Source organism: Medicago sativa, chromosome 1 (genome assembly GCF_051527215.1).
Source record: "Medicago sativa cultivar Bolivia chromosome 1, Bolivia_mono, whole genome shotgun sequence".
Classification (NCBI taxonomy): Eukaryota; Viridiplantae; Streptophyta; class Magnoliopsida; order Fabales; family Fabaceae; genus Medicago; species Medicago sativa.
The window spans coordinates 92484009-92507508 of record NC_140749.1 but is presented as its reverse complement, the minus strand read 5'-3'; the positions used below and the strand labels follow the sequence as shown (position 1 = coordinate 92507508).

At 30.4% G+C, this 23500-nt stretch overlaps 2 protein-coding genes and 1 pseudogene across 2 annotated transcripts; 1 reads left to right on the top strand and 2 right to left on the bottom strand.

Moving 5' to 3' along the window:
• Nucleotides 1–651: 651 nt before the first annotated feature.
• On the bottom strand, nucleotides 652–12926 carry LOC146959205 (elongation factor 1-alpha-like; annotated as a pseudogene).
• A 1399-nt stretch (nucleotides 12927–14325) lies between these two features.
• Nucleotides 14326–20130, top strand: LOC146959204 (translation initiation factor IF3-1, mitochondrial-like). The gene is made up of 8 exons (XM_085740757.1): nucleotides 14326–14600; nucleotides 14754–14850; nucleotides 15755–15822; nucleotides 16168–16266; nucleotides 16814–16867; nucleotides 17934–18002; nucleotides 18663–18725; nucleotides 18843–20130. Exons 1-8 carry the CDS (start codon nucleotides 14394–14396, stop codon nucleotides 19614–19616), a joined length of 1431 nt encoding a protein of 476 aa, XP_085596883.1. The 5' UTR covers nucleotides 14326–14393; the 3' UTR covers nucleotides 19617–20130.
• Nucleotides 20131–21484: 1354 nt separating this feature from the next.
• Nucleotides 21485–23307, bottom strand: LOC146959203 (uncharacterized). The gene is made up of 4 exons (XM_085740753.1): nucleotides 23153–23307; nucleotides 22677–22959; nucleotides 22452–22595; nucleotides 21485–21689 (listed from the first exon to the last, which is right to left on the bottom strand). The coding sequence occupies exons 1-3, from the start codon at nucleotides 23218–23220 to the stop codon at nucleotides 22509–22511; spliced, it is 438 nt and encodes a 145-aa protein (XP_085596879.1). The 5' UTR covers nucleotides 23221–23307; the 3' UTR covers nucleotides 21485–21689; nucleotides 22452–22508.
• Nucleotides 23308–23500: the final 193 nt, after the last annotated feature.

Below are 23500 nucleotides of genomic sequence, written 5' to 3'. Positions count from 1 at the left end.
TGAAGGAAGGCTATTGCAATCTATTTTGTGGAGTGGATAGATGAGATTAGACAATTTTATTGTTTAACTTGACTCTAAGGTTAGTGGTGGATAGATAGTTTTATTAAGTGTAGTGATTTCTTAATAGCCAGCATAGTAGCTAGCAGGTTGGTCACATATTTTCAAAACATCAAGTAAATTAACAAAACCAGCAATGCTACTATGCACATATGATCAAGGATTTTTCAAGGCTTACTACAAATCAGCTTGGGCAGCTTAATGCATAACATGAATAAATGGAACAGCTTCAAAAAAACTTCTTCAAAACTGATGCATCATTGATATCACCTTCCACAATAAACCCCACATTGTGCTTTAAAAGAGCTTGGTGACCACGTTTCAACCTAAGATGGATCCTAGTAGTCATTGAAATTGTCAATACCAAGCACACCATGACCACTAGCTTTGAGTGCACTAAAAGTTAAGGAGTTATTCCCTCCCAGCTTCTACAGAAAAATAGGTTATATTTTTTGTAAGGTGACTTTTGCATAATGATACTTCAAGTGGAGTTTAACTTTTACTTGTTTGAAATTATTCTCATTAAAAAATAGTTTGAAATTATAAAGATTACATGCTTTTTGCTTTTGATTTTTTGAAAAGGCAAAGAAAAGATTTCAATTAATATATAGACATAGCACAAGATATGCCAAATGTCTGAAGTTCACAAGGAAACACCCTAAACATTACAAGGATATACAATACCAAAACTACATACTGCCAGTGCCAGCAAAAATATTTCCCCGACACTTAGCAGATACTCCTTGTCTAGATCATAATACAACAACATAAGGCAACCAAAGCGCACCCTTCAAAACTTATTGTCATTGCGGAGCCGCGGTTTATGCTCCCTGATGCGCCCTGCACAGAATGCAATCAGCTCGATTTGGCGCAAACAGCCACTTTGCTGAATAATTTGCATAGTTGCAGCTCAAAGCCTCGACAATTCCATGATCAGACCGCACCAAAAACTTAAAATAGAAAGCAATTTTAATCTGACTTCAAATACAGCTGGAATACAATTCGATATGGACACCGCCACCTAGATACACTCCCTCTCTAAGCTCTACTAAAATGTTGTAGCCATTCCAAATAAACAATTACTCTTGACACCGTTTCTTTGCATTGAGACAGTATTCCCACATCACCTGAAATGCTCCAGACATATATCGTCAAATGCTACCTCTAAATCGCTCTCACCCTAAGAACTTCAACTGAGCCAACAAACTACACAAGGCTTCACACATTATTTTTATTAGTTATTACTCCTTACGTCCCTAATATTTGGTCCTTTTAGATTTGAGCGCACATATTAAGAAATAATAAAGTTAGCTCTGTTACTCTTGAATCCATTTAATAAAAGAAAAATTCATTTAATGCATGTTTTTGGTTTGTGTAAGGGGTACAAAAAGAAAAATTATCATTAAATACATTTTGATTTCCTTTAAGAACAAAAGATTAGGAACAGGTAGGAGTACTATTTCTAGATATATAATATAAATAATTTAAAATAAAAATATACTAGTAACATGACACCTGTCAGACATTTATAACTAGAACTGATATAATTTGGGGGTTCATACTTGGCAAATGTAAATTTTAGACAAAAATAGCAAATGATCATAGCATTATGCAGCAATTGACATTCAAAAATGCTTGGTCCAGAACAAAAACACACGGACAACTATATTGCCTAGAATGATCGGAAACATGATCCAGCAAAAACTTAAAACATCACACAAACGAATAAACACAAACAAAGAGTTGATATTCAAAAGATAATTAGAAGGTCCGGAAACTTGCTGCATAAAAAAATCCAAGTATTCACTATAGACAGAATAATCATAGCATAAAATCAAAAAAGAAACGACGCTGTGAGATGACGATGCAGACTTCACACTTAACAAGCAAAGTAAGTTTACCAGACGGGGAATAGACATAACGGATCAAAGACCATTTATTGTAATAATGACAATAGACTTCCCTAGATAGATAATCCTGCATCGGGATCCTTCTTCTCTTTCTTCGTCACATCCTTGATGACTCAAACAGCCACAGTTTGACGCATGTCTCTGACAGTAAAACGGCCGAGTGAAGGATATTTAGAATAAGCCTCAACTCAACCACCATGGGCTTGGTGGGAATCATCTCAACAACACCAGCATCACCATTGTTCAAGAATTTGGGCTCTTTCTCAATTACAAACATTACAACGCCTGTCAAGCCTGGTAACAATGTGGCAGTCAAGAACAGGTGTATAACCATTTCCAATCTGGCTAGTAGGGTGATTTGTGATGATAACATGAGATGTAAATTTAACGGCCTCTGTGGCTGGGTCATCGTTGTTGGAGCTTGAAGCAACATAGCCTCGCCTAAGATCCTTAGCAGACACGTTCTTAACATTAAATCCCACAATGTATGTCACCGGGAAGGGCCTCAATGAGACTTTCATGGTGCATCTCCACAGACTTTACTTCAGTTTGCAGCCCAGTTGGGGCAAAAGTCACCTCCATTCCAGGTCCCAGAGGTACGGTTCCAATTCCTCCAATTATGTAGGCAGCCTGGAGTGGTAATCAGAGAGGTTTGTCTGATGGCCTCTTAAGCTCTTTGATTTGGTCAAGAGCTTCAATAAGGGTGGGACCTTTGTACCAGTCAAGGTTAGCAGAGCGCTCAACGATGTTATCTCCCACAAAACCAGAGATGGGAATAAATGGAATTGCATCTAGTTTATAATAGCCAGCGGCCAAGCTAGGAAAAAATTTACGCAGGGGCCAACTATAAAAAAAAAAAATTAAAACCAATATATCAATCAATAGTATATATATAAAGTAAGGTTTTTTATGCCACGTGTCGCTTCCACGTTTATTCTCAATATTTTTATTATTTTTTTATTTTTTAAAACTAATATTTTATTTGACATAAATATCTCAACAAATTTTTGATCTTATCCACTAAATATTTTATTTAAATTTTTATTGAATTCTTAATATTTTTATTTTTTTTAAACGAATTCCAAATATTTTCTGTAACAAAAATATCTCAACAAACTACATATAATACTTTCAATCGTCCTTTCAAAGAAAAAAATATAATACTTTTAATCATGTCCATTGAATTTTCACTTTTTTTTAGGGAATTAAATACTTCACTTTACTTTTTAAATATTTATTTTAATTAGTTAATATCTACTTCAATTTTAGAATTTTTTTTCCAATAAATTTAATTTTTTATCAGTTTTCAAATTTATAAAATTGCTATTTTTTAAAACTGATTTTTTTCTTCGAATTTTCAAATATTTCTTTGAATTTTCATCATATCCACTAAAAAATTCATTCTACCAAAAATATTATAATTTAGTTAGAATTTTAAAGTTAATACATATTGTAATTGATTTTAAAATATTATACCAAATTTTTAACAGAGGTTGAACTTTAAAATATATTTTTTAATTTATTTTTTATGCACATGTCCTATTGATACATTAAGAGTTTTTTCAAATAAAAAGTAAATTTTTATATGTTTCATATAATTTACTTTTTATTTATTTTTATGCACATGTGCTATTGATACATTAAGAGTTTTTATGTAGCAGAAATATCTCAACAAACTACACATCAATCAATCAATATCAATCAAATATTTCTTCATATTTTATGTAGCAGAAATATATCAACAAACTACACATCAATCAATCAATAATATATATATATATATATATATATATATATATATATATATATCAATCAATAGTATATATATAAAGTAAGGTTTTTTATGCCACATGTCACTTCCACGTTCATTCTCAATATTTTTATTATTTTTTCTATTTTATTTAACATAAATATCTCAACAAACTTTTGATCTTATGCACTCATTATTTTTTATCTCAACAAACTACACATCAATCAATCAATCAATCAATCAATAGTATATATATAAAGTAAGGTTTTTTATGCCACATGTCACTTCCACGTTCATTCTCAATATTTTTATTATTTTTTCTATTTTATTTAACATAAATATCTCAACAAACTTTTGATCTTATGCACTCAGTATTTTTTATCTCAACAAACTACACATCAATCAATCAATCAATCAATCAATAGTATATATATAAAGTAATGTTTTTTATGCCACATGTCACTTCCACATTCATTCTTAATATTTTTATTATTTTTTCTATTTTATTTAACATCAACAAACTTTTGATCTTATGCACTCAGTATTTTTTATCTCAACAAACTACACATCAATCAATCAATCAATCAATCAACAGTATATATATAAAGTAAGGTTTTTTATGCCACATGTCACTTCCACATTCATTCTCAATATTTTTATTATTTTTTCTATTTTATTTAACATAAATATCTCAACAAACTTTTGATCTTATGCACTCAGTATTTTTTATCTCAACAAACTACACATCAATCAATCAATCAATCAATCAATAGTATCAATAGTATATATATAAAGTAAGGTTTTTTATGCCACGTGTCGTTTCCACGTTTATTCTCAATATTTTTATATTTTTTTTCTATATTTTATTTGACATCTTATTTGACATAAAAATCTCACCAAACTTTTGATCTTATCCACTAAATATTTTATTTAATTTTATATTTAATTCCTAATAGTTTGTGTAGCCAAAATATCTCAACAAACTATATATAATACTTTCAATACTATCCATTAAATCGTCCTTTTTTTTGCTTTCTTTTTTTTAGAAAAAGAAGTTTCAATTAGTTTTTTTTCGTTGAGGAAAAAAAGGCTTCGATTTGTTTTTTTTTTTTTAACTATAAATAAAGGAGAATTTTTTAATCACGTAAACACATATTTTGAGCAGAAACTGAAACTCAAACCTTCTTTTGATCTAAGCTTTTTCTTTCTTCAGGTTTGACAAACACCTATACTGTTGTTTCTTTTACTTATACTTAGATTTTTCTTTTTATATATAATATGAGAGGGAACTAACACCTACGAATGAGTTTACCGATTGTTTTTTTTTTCTTTCAGGTCCTTGAACTATTGTTGCTGACATCCATTACAAACACCTACGAGTTTCAGGTCCTTGAACTAACACATATACTATTGTTTCTGTTTCAAGTCCTTGAACTAACACCTATACTATTTTTTTCCTTTTCGTTTCAACAGTAGCATTGTAATATTATCAATCACCTATACTGTTTTAATTTTTATTATTTTTTCTATTTTTAAAAACCAATATTTTATTTAACATAAATATCCCAACAAACTTTTGATCTTATGCACTCAGTATTTTCTTTTTTATTTTTATTGAATTTCTAATATTTTATGTAGCAGAAATATCTCAACAAACTACGCATCAATCAATCAATCAATACATAAAGTAAGATTTTTTATGCCACGTTTCACTTCCACATTCATTTTCAATATTTTTTATTATTTTTTCTATTTTTAAAAATTAATATTTTATTTAACATAAATATCCTCACAAACTTTTGATCTTATGCACTCAGTATTTTATTTTTATTTTTATTGAATTTCTAATATTTTATGTAGCAGAAATATCTCAACAAACTACACATCAATCAATCAATCAATACATAAAGTAAGGTTTTTTATGCCACGTTTCAATTCCACATTCATTTTCAATATTTTTATTATTTTTCTATTTTTAAAAATTAATATTTTATTTAACATAAATATTTCAACAAACTTTTTATCTTATGCATTCAGTATTTTTTTTTAATTTTTATTGAATTTCTAATATTTTATGTAGCAGAAATATCTCAACAAACTATACATCAATCAATCAATCAATCAATATATAAAGTAAGCTTTTTTATGCCACGTGTCACTTCCACATTCATTCTCAATATTTTTATTATTTTTTCTATTTTTAAAAATTAATATTTTATTTAACATAAATATCTCAACAAACTTTTGATTTTACCTATTAAATATTCTACTTACCTTTTTTATTTAATTCCTAATATTTTATGTAACAGAACTATCTCAACAAATTACTTACGATACCCTTCAACTATACTACAAATCAGGTATTCACAAATTACTAATCCAACAAAAATCATTAATTAGGAGATCCAGTTATATATTATTTAATGTAACACAACAATTGTATAATTTTATTAATTTAATAACGAATATGGATTTATGCGAGTCTGAAAACTTAAAAAAAATGTAATTTTATTCTATATGTGTTAATATTTTTACTAAATCCAGTTAATTTTATCTGTATGTGCATCTATAAATTTACGAGTATTTATAATATGATATATTTTATTATATTTGTGTGTATTTATTACGATATTCATCCTATACCAATTTGTGATAACAAACTTTTGATCTTATGCACTCAGTATTTTTTATCTCATCAAACTACACATCAATCAATCAATCAATCAATCAATAGTATATATATAAAGTAAGGTTTTTTATGCCACATGTCACTTCCACATTCATTCTCAATATTTTTATTATTTTTTCTATTTTTAAAAACCAATATTTTATTTAACAAAAATCGGGTTTTCGGGCTACTTGATCGGATTGCTCCGAAACATCCCCAGAAAATCAGAAAAAATTCAAGGACCATGACTCCCTTAGAAGGGACTTCTTACGGGACTCCGCCCCTCAAAATCCAAAATTCCATCGTTTAGACCCATTTTTCATTTTTATTAATTTTTCATATTCTCATAAAAATCCGAAAAAATTTCGATTAGTTTTATTTGATTTTTAGAATTTTTTGGTACTATTTTTATATTTTTATGATTTTATTTGACAGGTTTTTAGCATTTTTTACTTAGTTTTTTTTGTTGTTTTTAAAAGGAAAACTCAAAACTGTTGAAATGTGAGAGAGTCTGATGACTGATTATACATAAGAATTGTCGGGATTATAAAATCCGAAATAGTAAACATGAATCCTAATTTTAAAATCCGGAATGCACAGGGGCATTTTTAAAAATTTTACAGGGCGCGGGAGAAGGCAATAGGGTGGGAAAGTAATAGTCCATGTTTAAAGGACCCAAAACTATTACCACTTGGACTAATTCATTATTGATTTTGTTACACTTTTTATTCTTGCATTGAACATTCATCTCATCATTTATATTTATTTTTAAATTTTTTTGAAATATTTATATTTATTTTTATGATATTATTATAATTATAAATTTAAATAAATTCAATCTAATATACTCACACGTGTATTCGTGCACACAAATTTATAAAACTTATTTAATATCTAACCCGGGCAACGCCGGGTCTCTAAACTAGTAGTATATATATAAAGTAAGGTTCTTTATGCCACGTGTCACTTCCACGTTTATTCTCAATATTTTTATATTTTTTTATATTTTATTTGACATCTTATTTGACATAAAAATCTTAGCAAACTTTTGATCTTATCCACTAAATATTTTATTTAATTTTATATTTAATTCCTAATATTTTGTTTAGCCAAAATATCTCAATAAACTATATATAATACTTTCAATACTATCCATTAAATCTTCCTTTATTTTTTTCTTTCTTTTTTTTAGGAAAAGAAGTTTCAATTAGTTTTTTTCATTGAGGAAAAAAAGGCTTCGATTTGTTTTTTTTTTAACTATAAATAAAGGAGAATTTTTTAATCACGTAAACACATATTTTGAGCAGAAACTGAAACTCAAACCTTCTTTTGATCTAAGCTTTTTCTTTCTTCAGGTTTGACAAACACCTATACTATTTTCTTTTACTTATGCTTAGATTTTTATTTTTATATATAATATGAGAGGGAACTAACACATACGAGTGAGTTTACCGATTGTTTTTTTTTCTTTCTTTCAGGTCCTTGAACTATTGTTGCTGGCATCCATTACAAACACCTACGAGTTTCAGGTCTTTGAACTAACACCTATACTATTGTTTCTGTTTCAGGTCCTTGAACTAACACCTATACTATTTTTTTTCCTTTTCGTTTCAACAGTAGCGTTTTAATATTATTAATCACCTATACTATTATCACCTATACTATTTTTTCAGGTCCTTTTCGTTTTATTATTATTAATCAGTAGAGTTTTGATTTTAATAATAATATTTTAGGACCTGAAATATTTTTATTTAATTTTATATTTAATTCCTAATATTTTATGTAGCCAAAATGTCTCAACAAACTATATATAATACTTTCAATACTATCCATTAAATATTTCTTTTTTTAGGAAAAGAAGTTTCAATTAGTTACTATCTCTTTTAGCACCATATTATTCAATTAGTTTTTTTCATTGAGGAAAAAAAGGCTTCGGTTTGTTTTTTTTTAACTATAAATAAAGGAGAATTTTTTAATCACGTAATCACATATTTTGAGCAGAAACTGAAACTGAAACTTCTTTTGATCTAAGCTTTTTCTTTCTTCAGGTTTGTCAAACACCAATACTATTGTTTCTTTTACTTTTACTTATGCTTAAATTTTTATTTTTATATATAATATAAGAGGGAACTAACACCTACGATTGATTTTACTAATTGTTTTTTTTTCAGGTCCTAGAACTATTGTTGTTGGCATCCATTACAAACACCTACGAGTTTCAGGTGCTTGAACTAACACCTATAATATTGTTTCTGTTTCGCATCCTTGAACTAACACCTATGCTATTTTTTTTTCTCTTTTCGATTCAACCATAGCGTTTTAATATTATTAATCACCTATACTATTATCACATATACTATTTTTTTAGGTCCTTTTCGTTTCAATATTATTAATCAGTAGCGTTTAGATTTTATTAATAATATTTCAGGTCCTAAAATATTATTATTTCACCAGTAGCGTTTTAATATTATTAATCACCTATACTATCATTTTATGATAACACCTATACTATTATTTCAGGTCCTTATTTCTAAATAATTATTATATACATATATCAACCACTTTTTAATCCTGCTTTTTAATATAACATGTTTTCATCTTTTTGTTATTTTTATTTTTTGATTTTTGTAGACGAATTTTTAAATAGCATTTTAAAAATTTCTAATCATGTTTACGCACACTTGCAATACCTTCATTCAAATTTGATTCCTATTTAACCAATAAATTTCATCAGTTTGGTTTCTAATTTTCTTTTTCAGAAATTATGGCTGCAAAATTTGACCTCATTGATAGCATAACAATCAATAATAAGTACAGAGTATGGAGATTCAAGATTAGGATCATTAGAATGTGGAGAATGCCAAACTTTAAAGATAGAGACCAGGTTGATTTAATCGATATGGTTTTCATGGATGAAAAAGTATGCATCGGTTCTTTTTCCTTATTAACTTTTACAAACTAACATGATTTTACATTATTTAAAGTTATTTTTTATATTAACATTAATCTTTACCGGTTTTATTTGTTTTGTTTTATTATTGTTTTATTATTCACAATTTTTGTTGACTTTTGTTCTTTCTAATATTTCAGGAGCAAGATTCAATGTACTGTGTGGAGTGACAAAGTTGCAAAATATCAATCTATGTTGGTTGAGGGAATGTGTTACGAGATAACAAATATCTCAGTTTCTAAGAACAACTATAAATTTAAACCAACTTGCCATGACTATAGACTATTTTTTAAGGATATGACCACCATCGAGCCGGTTGATGACTCAATTGTTCCTTTTTATGCATTCAAGTTCATAACATATGATGAAATTTTTGGGGCTAGGAATGAATATTCACAACTAATTGGTATTTTTTAATGATTTAATTCTTATATTTATTGCCTATTAATTTGTTATAGTTTTGTTTTTTTTATTGCGTTGGATATTAACTTCACCTTTCACATTTTTGTAAGATATTATTGGAGTATTAGCTGCAAAGGGGGAACTCACAGAATACAAAAGTGGTGTTCAATCAACCAATTTTTTGCCTTTGGAGTTGGATGATCTTGAGTAAATATTATTTAATTTATTTGCAGAGGAGGGGAGAAACTCAGGTGCACTTATTATATTTTATTTTTGCATACTACACTTATTAATTACTACTTTTGTATTCCAAGATTAGATAGCTTATTTTATGTTCGTTAATAATTTTTATTTCTAAATTTAAATCATTTCAATTTTTTTCATGTATGTGTCCATAAACATGTTATTTAATATTTTCTATGACTATCCCGGGCAACGCCGGGTCACTACACTAGTATATATATAAAGTAAGGTTTTTTACGGCACGTGTCACTTCCACATTCATTCTCAATATTTTTATTATTTTTCCTATTTTTGAAAACCAATATTTTATTTAACATAAATATCTCAACAACATTTTGATCTTATCCACTCAATATTTTCTTTAAATTTTTATTGAAATTCTAATATTTTATGTAGCAGAAATATCTCAACAAACTACACATAATACTTTCAACAAAGTTTACATATACGATCTTATTTTATGATTAAAAGACTCCAATTTGTTTCTTTATTTTTAGGAAAAGAAGCTTCAATTACTTATTACTAATATTTTAGCACTATATCATTCAATTAGTTTTTATGTTTGAGCAAAAAAATGGTTCGATTAGTTTTTTTTTTTTTGATAAAAAAAGGTTCGATTAGTTATTATGTTATCTTTTTTTTTTGAAGGAAGTTATTATGTTATCTTTTAGCAGCATATTCTAATGCAAATGTTAACTATAAATAAATAAATTTTCGTTAATCACATATTTACATATTTTGAGCACAAGCAGAAACCTCAAACCTTCTTTTCATCTAACATTTTTTCTTCTTCAGGTTTGCCAAACACCAATTTTATTATTTCTCATACATATACTTTGATATATATATATATCAACCACTTTCTTTCCTTTCAATCGATTTTTCTCTCTCATACGCATGGACCACGAAACAAACTCATGACCACATGTTTAAAGGGACCCAAAACTTTTACCACTTGGACTAATTCATTATTGATTTTGTTACACTTTTTATTCTTGCATTGGACATTCATTTCATCATTTATATTTATTTTTATGATATTATTATAATTTTAAATTTAAATAAATTCAATCTAATATACTGACACGTGTATTCGTGCACACAAACTTATAAAACTTATTTAATATCTAACCCGGGCAACGCCGGGCCTCTAAACTAATTAATTTTAAAGATAAAATATATTTTTAGTCCTATAAATTATAATTTTTTAGGTTTGGTCCTTACAAACAAATTTATTCAATTTTTGTCTCGATTTTTTAAAATTTTACGAAAAAAAAGTGTTTTTATTCTTAGATTTCATCTTTATAACAAAAAATTAAGGACTAAAATTAAACAAAATCTTAAGACTAAAATTGTAAGTGTTGTAGAGACTAAAATCTAAATAATCCAAAAACTAACCAATGCATGAAAATTAATTAAGAGCAGTAACAAATGATAAAAATTGACAATAGCTATTTTTATTAGTTGGACAAAATGTGTTTCAAGAAGCCAATTTTATCCATAAATGACTATTTACAAAATAGATTAATAATATATTTTCCAATGTACGTACACAAATATGTTATGTTTAATTATGACTATTGTCTTGATAGTTTTTATTGTTGAAAAAGTTCTCTATTATTGTTATTGAGATGGGAAGTACCAAACCGATACAAATAAATCTATCAATCATGTAATAATTCTTTTACTTTCTTATTTATTCTAATTTTCAACAACTGAATTTGTTTGGGGTAGCTCAATATTTATTATTTGAGGTAGCTTGATACAAATAGATAACAACTACTACAAGAATAATTTTTTTTTTGGGGTAGCCAAGGCTACCCCTACCCATTGAAAGGATACACCCCTGATAATAGCCAACCTTGATCAAAAAGGGTGAAACTTGCTTCACAATTTCTTCATACCTATCCTTGGAGTATTTGGGTGTAGTGTGTTAGAGAGTGATATTAGACTCAAATGAATAATTTAGCTATTTAGTTTAAGAGTAAAATTATATTAGTTTATCTTCCCTTTGAGTTGTTCTTAGTTGGACTTTAAAGTAGGTCTTTAGTCTTTAAGTCCATTAGGGTTACTATCCCTTATCACTCCTATATATCCAAATCAATCAAATGGATCAATATGTTATTTTATTTTCTATAGTTTATTTATCTTTCTTTGTTATTTACTTTTATTTGCTTTGTTTCTTTTATTTTCATTAAACTATAAATACCTTTAAAGGGGCTGAAAATATAAATACCTTGTTGCAGCAGCAGATCATTTGGCTCACACCAAGAGTGTAGGCAAGAAGAATATGTTCACCGGTCTGACCATCCTTAGAATAACCAGCTTCAAAACCACCAGTTGTGGAATCAAGGATGAGAACAGCACAGTCAACATTGGACGTCCCGGTTATCACGTTCTTAATGAAATCCCTATGTCCGGGGGCATCAATGAGAGTGCAGTAGTACTTGGTTGTCTCAAACTTGGACAGAGTAATGTCAATTGTGATGCCTCTTTTACGCTCAGCATTGAGCCTGTCAAGCACCCAAGCATACTTGAATGAACGCCGGTTTATATCAGCAACTTCTTTCTCAAGTCTCTCAATGACATCTTTTTCAATGCCTCCAAGCTTGTAGATCAAATGACCAGCAGTGGTTGACTTCCCAGAATCGACGTGACCAATAAACACAATGTTAATATGAACCTTTTCCATACCCATTAGTAGTCCTTAAACTTGAAATCACAAAAATATCTCTGCCAATTCAACACAGAAAACAACAAGACATTGCAAGTAAAATAAATCTCAGTGTTCGTTCAACAATAAAATAAAATACTAAATAGTAACAACACAACATTTTGACAAGTCAAAAAATGCAAGACAATGACAACAATACAGCATAGATCAGGCACAACATAGTCCAAAAACAAATACATGTACACAAGTCAAAAAGAACCTCGTTATCCTTGTCACACGTGTGTATATAATATGTTGTATGGATTTAGCTAATATGCATTGTTAGTATAAAATCATTTTACACATTCGTCTAATGATGTGTTGTCATCTATGTTGCATAGGTATGGGTACGGCACCGGATGCGTGAATACGACAATTTTAGAAAAAGTAAGGTATGGGTACGTCAATAAAATCTTAAGTTTTGTTATAGAATATAACATGAAAGAGTAGAAAAAGTAAGGTATGGGTACGTCAATAAAATCTTAAGTTTTATTATAGAATATAACATGAAAGAGTTAAATTTTTCAATTCACAACAAAAAAAAATCACATCAGAAGTTTAAAAAGTCAAAATTTAGAGTGGAGTTGGTTACAACAATAAAGAAACTCAAACGCACAAATAATAGTATATTGTCATATCAATGTATACGAGAAAACACAAATTTCACTCACAATACAATAATGAGCAAAAATGTAATACCATGAGTACCGTACATGTACCCGGTTAGGGGTACTTCACCATTTTACAAGTATCCATGCTTCAGAGGTTGTCATATCATTTAACACATAAGTTGTTATATTCATTAATTGGCGAGGCAACATAATGCTTGTGTAAAATACGTTGTATAGAAATTAAACTCTCTTTTATGTTATATATGTTATATTATAATCTAAAATCAAACTTGTACAAACACGTTCTACTTTTTCTAATTATAGTATAATTATATGCATCAAATAATACAAAAAACATAAACGGTTAACACACTAAAAGCATAAACGATGCTGAAAAATAAAATTACCTTTATAGCAAATAAAAACTACCGATTCAATAAAATAAAAACAATATGAATTGGTGATATCGATGATAATACATCCATTAGTAACGAAATAAGAGAAATTTATCTTGAAGGAAAACCCTAGCAAGGAAAATGATAAAGAGTGTTACACTCTATAAGAAGACAAATATAGAAGAGTGGTGTATTTAACTTTTTGAAATTCTTATTTAGTTTAAAAGTTGTCATTTCCATTCGAAAATTTCTATTTTTTGTTTTTTTAATGAATGTCTTTGCACATTTGTTAGCATGACTTATTTTTTAATTATATCCATTATCACGTCTAATGTTTAGTTATAGTCATTGAAAATATTTCAATAAAATTGACATTTTAAAATGTAGACTTTAGATCAATAGCTTTTCTTTTACTGAGAGATCAATAGATTCTAAAAATAAATTTCCAAACATAAGCATCTTGATCATCTTATAAAAAAAGCACTATAAGAGTTGTATTGGCAAAAAAGGAGGGGTGTTGTAAACAAATTGTTTCAATGTTGAAAAGCCCAAATGACATAGAAGAACAGATCTCTTTCGACCAAAAAAAAAAAAAAAATAAGGTTGTCTTCAATTTCTGTGTGCCAAAAAAAAACACAAACACTAATTAACCTCAGTTACGGTTAATTCAACCGTTGTTTGATTCGTTGAGGTTATGGCGTTTTGGCATAGAATCGCAAATTCTAAGCTCAAAACTGCATGCTTCCAATTTCGAAGATGTTACACTCATCTTCCTCACGCTTCTCTCGCCAATTCTACCCCTAAAACTTGCCCTATGGTGATGCCAAATCCTCATTCGCTTTTCCATGATAGGCCCACAATTTTTCTCAATAGCGTCAGGTTTTATGCTGTTCCTGTTCAGGTAAAGTTACAAGCTTTTACTAATTGGGATCTGTTTCTTGGTTTTATCCATGTGGGGTGGGTGGGACCCTTTTGAAGTTTTTCTAGTTTTGTGTTTGGTAGCTTAGATTTGTTATGTTGATGTTGATGATGTTTTTATGGGATTTCATTTCAGTTTCAGGTAAAGCCCAAGAATGAGGAGGATGACACAGATGGGCCACGGTTGAATGACCAAATCAAAGCTAGACAAGTCAGGCTTGTAGTGGATGGTGGTAAGCCTACATTTTAGCTTGGTTGCTTACTTTTGTTATATATCCATCGCCAGCATTACTGTTTGCCCTATACTCTTGGGATTGGTTTTGTAAAAAGTTGTTGATGAAGGATAAGCTGACAGATAAGGGATAAACTTAGCTGATATCAGATGTTTGAAAATTGAATTTAAAGTTTTTCGTAACATTTTTATTTTTGTGTTAAACCTTCGGTTTAGAGGGGAAGGGATCATGGTAATCCGGAGTTTGGCCGTGAGGTAAGTATAGTCTGGCCAAGAATTGTTCCACCCAGGAATCAAACTCGGGTTCTCACGAACGATTCGTTCTTTAGTGGAGCTCGTTAATCACTTAGAAAAATATGATCTCTAAGCTCAAATGCTACTTGAAGTAGCATATGAAAAAACATTATAAGCTCGTGAGAGAAGTACCATTACCAGCAACTCTATTTTAACCATAGAAACTTATATGCTATAATGTAACGGTTTGGCCTGCCAAACACAGCCTTACTCTATTCATTTTAGACTCTATGTGGTTAATCCTAGAAATGCTATAACAAAAGAAATGCTAAATTCAAAGCTACCGTGTTATTTTCCTAATAATGATGATAACTATGTTTTGCTCACCATTATCAAATAGGTTTTTTTCTCCATTTTTTCATTAAGTCATTCAACTAAATTGAACTTCCATATAATCCGGCGCCTGTCTTACACTAGGTAACTTAAGAAATAAAGGCATAATAAAGGGTTGATGTTCATGGAGCTATGGAGGGTGGAGATGCACAACTTATAACTTTATTAGTTAACTCGTGAACTTGAAAGCTTGGCTTTGTGTGATATTTATTGTTTAAATGCATGACAATGTTTTGATTAAGCTTTGAGTTTCCCATTAATAGTATAATTTCATGCAGGACATTCAATAGTGTCAAGGTTTGAAGCATTGGAACGTGCCAGGAAGCTTAAACTTGATTTAGTTGAGGTAAATAGAAGTTTTTGTTTTTTTTCCTGTGAATTGATGTTTTTTAGAGATACCTATAAAGTAGGGATTCTATTTTTCTGCATTCCTAAGCGATCCCATTTTGGTAGATATATGCTTCAATCCTTCTATTTTATAAAAGTTGAGTTAAATACTATAGTCTGCGTGTCTAGCATTATTGGTGACAATTTTCACTACGATTACAACATATCCCTAATATTGGGGGTGTATTAAGAACTGTGGCTGGCTATATACCCTTGAATTATATTTTTCAAATCTCTGAAGCATTAAAATTTGCTTCCAATATCTCATGAGTATTTATTTTGAGAGTGCTTGTTCATGCTACAGGTTGATAAAAATTCTACTCCACCTGTTTGTAAAATCATGGACTATCACAAGGAAATGTACAAGAAGAAAGAAAATTTCAAGGAGCGTGCTAAAAGCAAGGTGCGGTTTGCTATGATTAATGCAGTTATTTTGAAGTTCTGTTGTGAAGTTTCTTTAACTGTTTTGATTTTAAATCAATGCCGAGAGTCTTTATCCTTGTCATATTGATTTGACAGTGTTATTAAATATTAATACATATTTTAACATACGAATCTTTGATAACGAACCACTAGTACAACACACATTTTTTACTTGTTAGAATGCATGATTCATATTGCATGCTAAATGGATATGTTGAATGAAATGCATGTTATTTTCTCATTATTCCAAAAACGTTACAAGCTTTTTTATAAAAAGGATGGTTTAATAATGAAACTGTACGAAGTAGTAACTAGGAAGTGAAGCTTACCATTTTCTTGAATCTACAACAAAACCCAACGGAAAGTTCTTGATCTTCCATTGTTCTTATCCGCCATTTTCTTTGACAAATAAAGAGTTAAGCGTATTTAATTTCTCACCGGGTGTTAGGACATGTATAGGGATTTGTCAAAGACAAATATTTAATCTTTAGATGTAGTGTTTTTAATTAGTTTTCTGACAAATGCAGTCTGAGATGACAATGAAAAAGGAATGCAAGGAAGTGCGATTTTCTGAAAAAACCGTAAGTTTTCTTTCTCAGAATCCTATCTTTTATGCTCGCATACAAGTATTTTAGCAATTTCCTTTCTTTTCAGAAAGATTTTTACTGTAAATTAAATCTACTAGCATCTAGTTTACTTTAAACTAGGTTTCCAATTGCTGTGTTGTTGCTGAGCTTTCTTAGCCACATTGAGAAGCTTTGGCCAGGCTTATGTCTGTTTGGGACCAACTTAGTGGGATTAGTTTACATGCAAATCTTTTTTTATTAATAAGCAGTTTACATGCAAATAAACTATGATGCAGGTTTTACCATTGTTGGAATTGCACATCGATTAGAGATATAGCCTAAGAAGTCCTTATACGGCTTGAGTTCCTCTCCTCTTGAGCTAGCTTTTTGGGGTTAAGTTAGTCGTAGTCTACATTCTAAGTTAGTATTGGACCCTATCCTAGATATGTTATTTGGCCACCTGTGATATCCACACTCTTGGTGTTTGGTTCTAGACAAGAGACGGTGTTCTTATTGGGCAACTTGTATTTGTCCAATCCTCATTGTTAAGTGAGTGTGTGGAGATTTCACCTCGGTTAGAGATATGGTCAAAGTAGTCATTAGAAGACTAAGAACAATCCTCATCTTTTGAGCTAGCTTGTGCGGTTGAGTTAGGTCTAATTTTTAGAACTACCTTAGTATGCTGAAGCTGACCTTTATGGTATATAGGTTCTAGCCATCTATTGTGAACTTTTAGCTTCTCTGAACTCACATCCATGATCTAGCCTAAGGTCTTCAGTGTCTAGATTAAAAGACAAATTGCCTAGTTGAGGACGTATTGTTTGGGAGAATCATAGTGGTTAAGACAAAAAAAAAAAAAAGATTAAAAATGGGAGGCATCAGTGCCACCTGAATCAAACAAGTGGCCAAGTGAAGGCAATTAACCAGTCATGATTTAGTTTTATAATGACAGATGTTTAACATTCACGGTGCCATTTCTTTGGTTTGGGTTTCTCTATTTTGAGTTGTTGATGTATTCTATTTCCCGAACATGGAAAAGGAAATTTTTATTTATTGAATTTTGTGCTATTCTTGTTTTCAGGAATCAAAGGACCTTAAGATGAAATCAGATATGGTTAGAAAGTTAATGGAGAAGGGTTATCGGGTTAAGGTACCCACTTTCTATATAATATATGCCATATGCTCTGTTTAGTAGCATCTTTAGTTTTTGTTCATCATCAGCAACCAAGTTGGCTTAATCTGAATTTGGAGTCCCCTTTTTATTTTCTTGCATTGGACTTTTCCTCCCCAAATACCCCTTCACTATCTGCCACAAAATTTTACTGCATATTATGCGTTACAGTGTCATTTATATTTCATTCATAACAGCTTATTTAGTAATCGATTTGATATTGATGCACAAACATTGTATCTAGCAAAACCCGCTCAACAACATTGATTCTTAAATCTATTTTCTTCCACACCATCTGAGGAGCGTATTGCTTTGATCTTAGAATTGATTAGTTTCCCTCCTACTATCTCTCTTCTCTTTGACATGCACATTTTTAACAAGCGGCCTCCTATCAGGCATCTAAATCCATTACACAGGGCATTTTACTGTAAAATAATATGATGTCATCTGGTTGTTTTTAACTGAACTTCATCAATGTTGTTAAGTAAATTCTCTGTACGTGGTCTTGGAGATTCATATGTAATATTGTAAGATTTTTATCTTTTAACAATATATATATCACATTCATCTGTCACATCATATAATTTTGTGCATTGTTAGTCAATGAATCATGATTGCTTTTTTCACTACTTGAAACAGGTCAAGGCAACAGGTAACGCAGATCAGGCCATGTTAGACGCAATATCTCGTCTTTCGGCTCTGGTATGATGGTTTCTGCTTTATTCTGCGGTTTTCTATCTGAACTATTTTTCACTTGTCTCTTTTCCCATTTGCATTTCTTTATATCCTTCCTTTCTACATTCATAAAGTTCTTTGCAGATAGAAGATGTCTGTGTTGTGGAAAGTGGACCTCATCTGGCAAAAAAAGACGCTTATATTATAGTCAGACATCTTAAATATGGACCGGCTAAGAAAGGTGCGAAAAAATCGCAAGATACCGTACGTATGGATTCAAAGGCCGAGGAGGGTGATGTGGAACCATTAACTACCAATTCTAGCGATTCAGTTGAAACACCAGATACATTGACTAATAGTATCAACTATGGGAATGATTCAGTATCTCCACCCGTGGTAGAAAATAGGTACAAAAAAGCTAATTATCGTGTTGAGAACAAGTTTCAATCAAATGCGCAAGCGCATCCCGATGTGACCGAGAATAGGTACAAACAAGCCGAGCCAAGAAACAGATACCAACATGAGAACAGGTTTCAACCAAATGCGCAAGTGCCTCCTGTTGTGACTGAGAATAGGTACATACAAGCCGAGCCAAGAAACAGATACCAGCAGACCACACCAAATACAAGTCCAGGGACAAGAGATGCAACTAGGTGGGTCGAGAACAAGGTTCAATCAAATGCACAAGTGCCTCCTGTTGCGGTTGAGAATAGGTACATAAAAGCCGTGCCAAGAAATAGATACCAACAGACAACGCCAAATACAAGTCCAGGGACAAGAGATGCAAATAGGTGGACACCCTCGAATTTGAATAACACAAGAAATGTCCATGTAAATAATTTTAATCCCAATACTGAAAGTACCAATCAAGCTATTGATAATCCAAATGGCCCTCAGACAGTGCAAAGGAACAGATAAGGGAACTCAGTAATCTTCTTAGCAACCTTTCAGTTGAAATTCAGTAGAGAATGAATGTTGAAAATTCATGCATGGAATATAGAGGAGGTTGGCATCAAAGTGGAGCTAGATTAGAGTAGACAATAAGTATACTACATTACATTACATGGATAAATTTGGTTCCATAACATATCATGGACCGATTAAGAAACATTGATGGATGATGAAGCAGTGAATCAGTCACTCCTCAGGCCTACAACTGTATTTTTCTTTGGTTGACCTATTCTTTGCTTAGTTTTCTAGGGATTTTGCATAATCGAATATTGGATGAAAGTACACAAATTTGATTTTTCTTCTCTATATTCACATTGTTTGACTGTTGAGAAGGGGTGTTTTTACTACCCCTCTAGAATTTTTTTTATGTATTGCTTGGTGATTTCCCAAGTTCCCAACCCAGAAAGATAGCAATAATGTCAACTTTGCATCATATATGTTTATCATATTAAATAATCATGGGTGGCGAAGTTCATTGCAATTTTTGCATTCTACATTTTTAATTTATATGATTTATATTAGCTACCCTTCAATATTCTCAAAAATCCCCCAAAATCATATATGGAGGTAAATCATGTCTTGCTGTTACTTTTCTTTTTCCCTCCTCCCCCTTTTGTCTTTCTTACGAGGTAACATCTGAATGCTAGTTCGTTTCAGTGGTGTCAATAAAGATTACTATGTTTCTACTTGATCAAAATATGACGTCTTGGTTCGATGATAAGAACTTGAAAGTCACTCTTCTCACGGAAGAAATTGCTAAAAAAACATATCCAATTGTAGTTAACTATAGTTTGGCTTTTTAAGCTGTAGTTAAGTACGCTGGACACTTTTTAAAGCGGTCTAATCACTTTTTAAGTCGGTTTTAGCCGACTTAAAAAGGAATTGAACCATCCACATGATTGGGACTTTTAGTAAAATCAAATTGTATTTTTATTCTATTTACTGATTTTTGTTTAATGGTACTGATTACAGCAAGTTTGATTTCTGATAGCATGGTTTGTGCTTGTTTTACTTTATCCGCTCTACATATTGATTGACAAGTGTGATTTAAAATGATTTAGTATTAGACCCCATGAGATCCACTATTTTGTTTGTTTAATTGAAATCGTGAGATCCTTTGTGTGAATTATTTCTTTTATTATTTTTTGCATATAATGTCCATGATATAAAGAGGGGAAAATAGAACTTTGAGTGTTAATGATAATAGTGATTACTGAGTTTCTTATCTGTAATGTCAATTGATTGATCCACTCAATTTTATACCCCACTTAAATGCATTCTGCGTTTTGAAAATTCGAAGCACTTCGGGTTCTCAAAACCCAAAATGTAATTTAGAGATTGATTATAGGGTTTTTGTTTGATTTTAAGGTTCCAGATTGATTATAGGGTTTATAGGTTTATGGTCAATTTTAGGATTTGGGGACAAATTTTAGAGTTTATGACTAACTTTAGAGAATACAACCGATTTTAAGGGTTGGGATCGATGTTAGTGTTCAGGGCTAATTCTAGAGAAATGATTTTTTTATAAATCTTTTTGTCAAGGAATTTTTTTTTATTAAGATTTTGAAAGAAAAAAAAAATTAAGTTATTGAAGGAATTGAATATTCATCCATTTAAAAATCACTAATGGATAGATTGAAAGGATTTTAATCACTGATAGGTGAATTGAATTGATAATCGATTGTTTTGGATCCATCGAATACAACCTATATTAATATCCATCCATTTCCTTGCATTCTTAAAAATGTTTTATTTTTAAAATTAAAAATGTAATGTTATTTTCAAAATGTGTGTGAAAATTCTTTCTGCTAGCTCCCAAAAGATTTAGAAGGGAATTAAAAACAGAAATATTTTTCTGATAATTCTTTCAGCTAAATCAGTTATAGGAAAAATAAGGAAATTATATATGTAAATAACAAAGCAATTAAAGTTAAATTGGGGCCATATCCTCTTATCAAAAACTTTCTGCATGAATCATCACCTCCTTTTCCATTATCCATTATCTGCTAGAACTTTCTGCATGAATCACCTTTCCACAGCCTGCAAGGAAAGCCATTTCATTGTCAGCCACCTGCTTATACATACAGATTACAAAACGTCCCATTTGCTTCAAGGCACAGAAAATTTTCAAAGTACACAAGTCTAGAGTGACTTGTTGCTCAAGGCACAATTTTTTTTCCTTAAATGATATAGCATCTATGTCAGCAACAAGAATAATTCAGATTGGCAATTGACTTTTCAGAGAAGTTTGAAATAAGAATTTCAAAGTTAAGAAAAAAACTATCCTAATAATGTGATTACTAACTTGTGGTTTTGAAACTCTTCATTCATTTCCACTATGGAAATTTTCTGCTACATATAATATGATATGATGAAAGAATGAAATACTATGGTGAAATAAAAATTAGTTGTTAACAAAACTATGAGACTTTTTGTTACACATGATGTACATATATGGGTGATTCTTTCAACTAAATCAGTTATACGGAAACTAATATCAAAACACACACTAAGCACTTAAAAGCTCAATCCCGATCGTACCAAAATTTCACAAACAAGACAAGAAATAAGTTTATGACAGTCATAAAAAAGTCTAGTTGAAACTTTTTAGGCTAACACTGTAGCTCTTCAAGCTACCGCAATGACTAATGTTGTAGATTTTGATTTAATGTGATACGTTAACATGACAGAGAAGCTGAGCTTTTTCACTCACTGCAGTTTGAGTTACCCGAGTTTGAACATCAAAGGACCATAAAAACTGATTTTGATCACCATGGATAAAAAAATAATACAAGAGCATACCTGCTCAGATTTCTTCAGAGAAGTTTCTTGAGTAATCAACTTCTTCATAGACTTTGCTCAGAATTTCTTCATCATCCTGCGCGGTAACTGAATCATTTCTTCCAAAACATTGTTTACTGCATCAGCAGCCTGCTTTGTTTCAATCTATTTTAAACAAAATCTCATCAACAACAAATTCAATCGCACTTGCTTTGTTTCAAAAAATAAAAATATATAAGAATATACCTGTCGAGGATCTTTTATTTCGGAGAAATCTTCTTCATTATCAAAATAATAATCGGGTATAGATTCATCGGACCCGATCTCCTCCTCGTTAGCAAACTTACTGTTAAATTCAAGTATTTTCTCTTCTTTTTCGCAATCCTCCTCTGTAATCACATAGTTGCTGCCTCTGTTTTTGTTTATTTCAAGGAGCATTTCAAAACTCCAGAGTTTTGCGTACTTTGAGTTTGAGGGTGATTCTGGCTGCACCTTCGCCATCGTCCAAAGATGGTGGTGGCTAGGGTTTCTGATAGAGAAAAGAGAAAGAGATAGAGAGATAAATTTAACAAAACTTGAAGAGGTTTGAAAGTCTTCTTGGTTCAGCAAAAATAAAGTGATTATTGATAGAGTAAAATCATGTAAGCGAATCAATTCAGAAGAATGTGAAAGACACGTAAAAAAATCAAGTGGAAATGAATGAGAGGATTAGAAGAAATTACCTTGAATTGGTACAACGAGAAGAAAAGACACTCTCGAGGGATTTCCAATAACACTCGAGTTGTGACATGCATATAACTAAAAGTCACCCTCAATGTTTAGATGGATTTTTTTTTTTTTTTTTTTTACAGTCACCCTCAATGTTTAGATGGATTCTTTTTTTTTTTTTTACAAAATGTTTATGCAAACTACAATAGATAGTTAAATATGTTTTTGGTCCTTATAAATATATGTTAACTTTTTGTTTTAGTTACTTAAAAAAAAAAGATTATTCTTTGTATTTGTAAAAATGGATTTTTTTTAGAATAAAAAAAAATAGCAGAAGTTATTTCAAACTCATTTGCCATTGG

Coding starts and splice junctions, on each gene's coding strand:
- LOC146959203 (XM_085740753.1), bottom strand. CDS start 23,220: ATGTCACAACTCGAGTGTTATTGGAAATCCCTCGAGAGTGTCTTTTCT. Junction 22,960..23,152: donor TCTCGTTGTACCAATTCAAG/GTAATTTCTTCT, acceptor TTTCTCTATCAG/AAACCCTAGCCACCACCATC. Junction 22,596..22,676: donor AAATAAAAGATCCTCGACAG/GTATATTCTTAT, acceptor TGTTTAAAATAG/ATTGAAACAAAGCAGGCTGC.
- LOC146959204 (XM_085740757.1), top strand. CDS start 14,394: ATGGCGTTTTGGCATAGAATCGCAAATTCTAAGCTCAAAACTGCATGC. Junction 14,851..15,754: donor CAGGCTTGTAGTGGATGGTG/GTAAGCCTACAT, acceptor AATTTCATGCAG/GACATTCAATAGTGTCAAGG. Junction 15,823..16,167: donor TTAAACTTGATTTAGTTGAG/GTAAATAGAAGT, acceptor TTCATGCTACAG/GTTGATAAAAATTCTACTCC.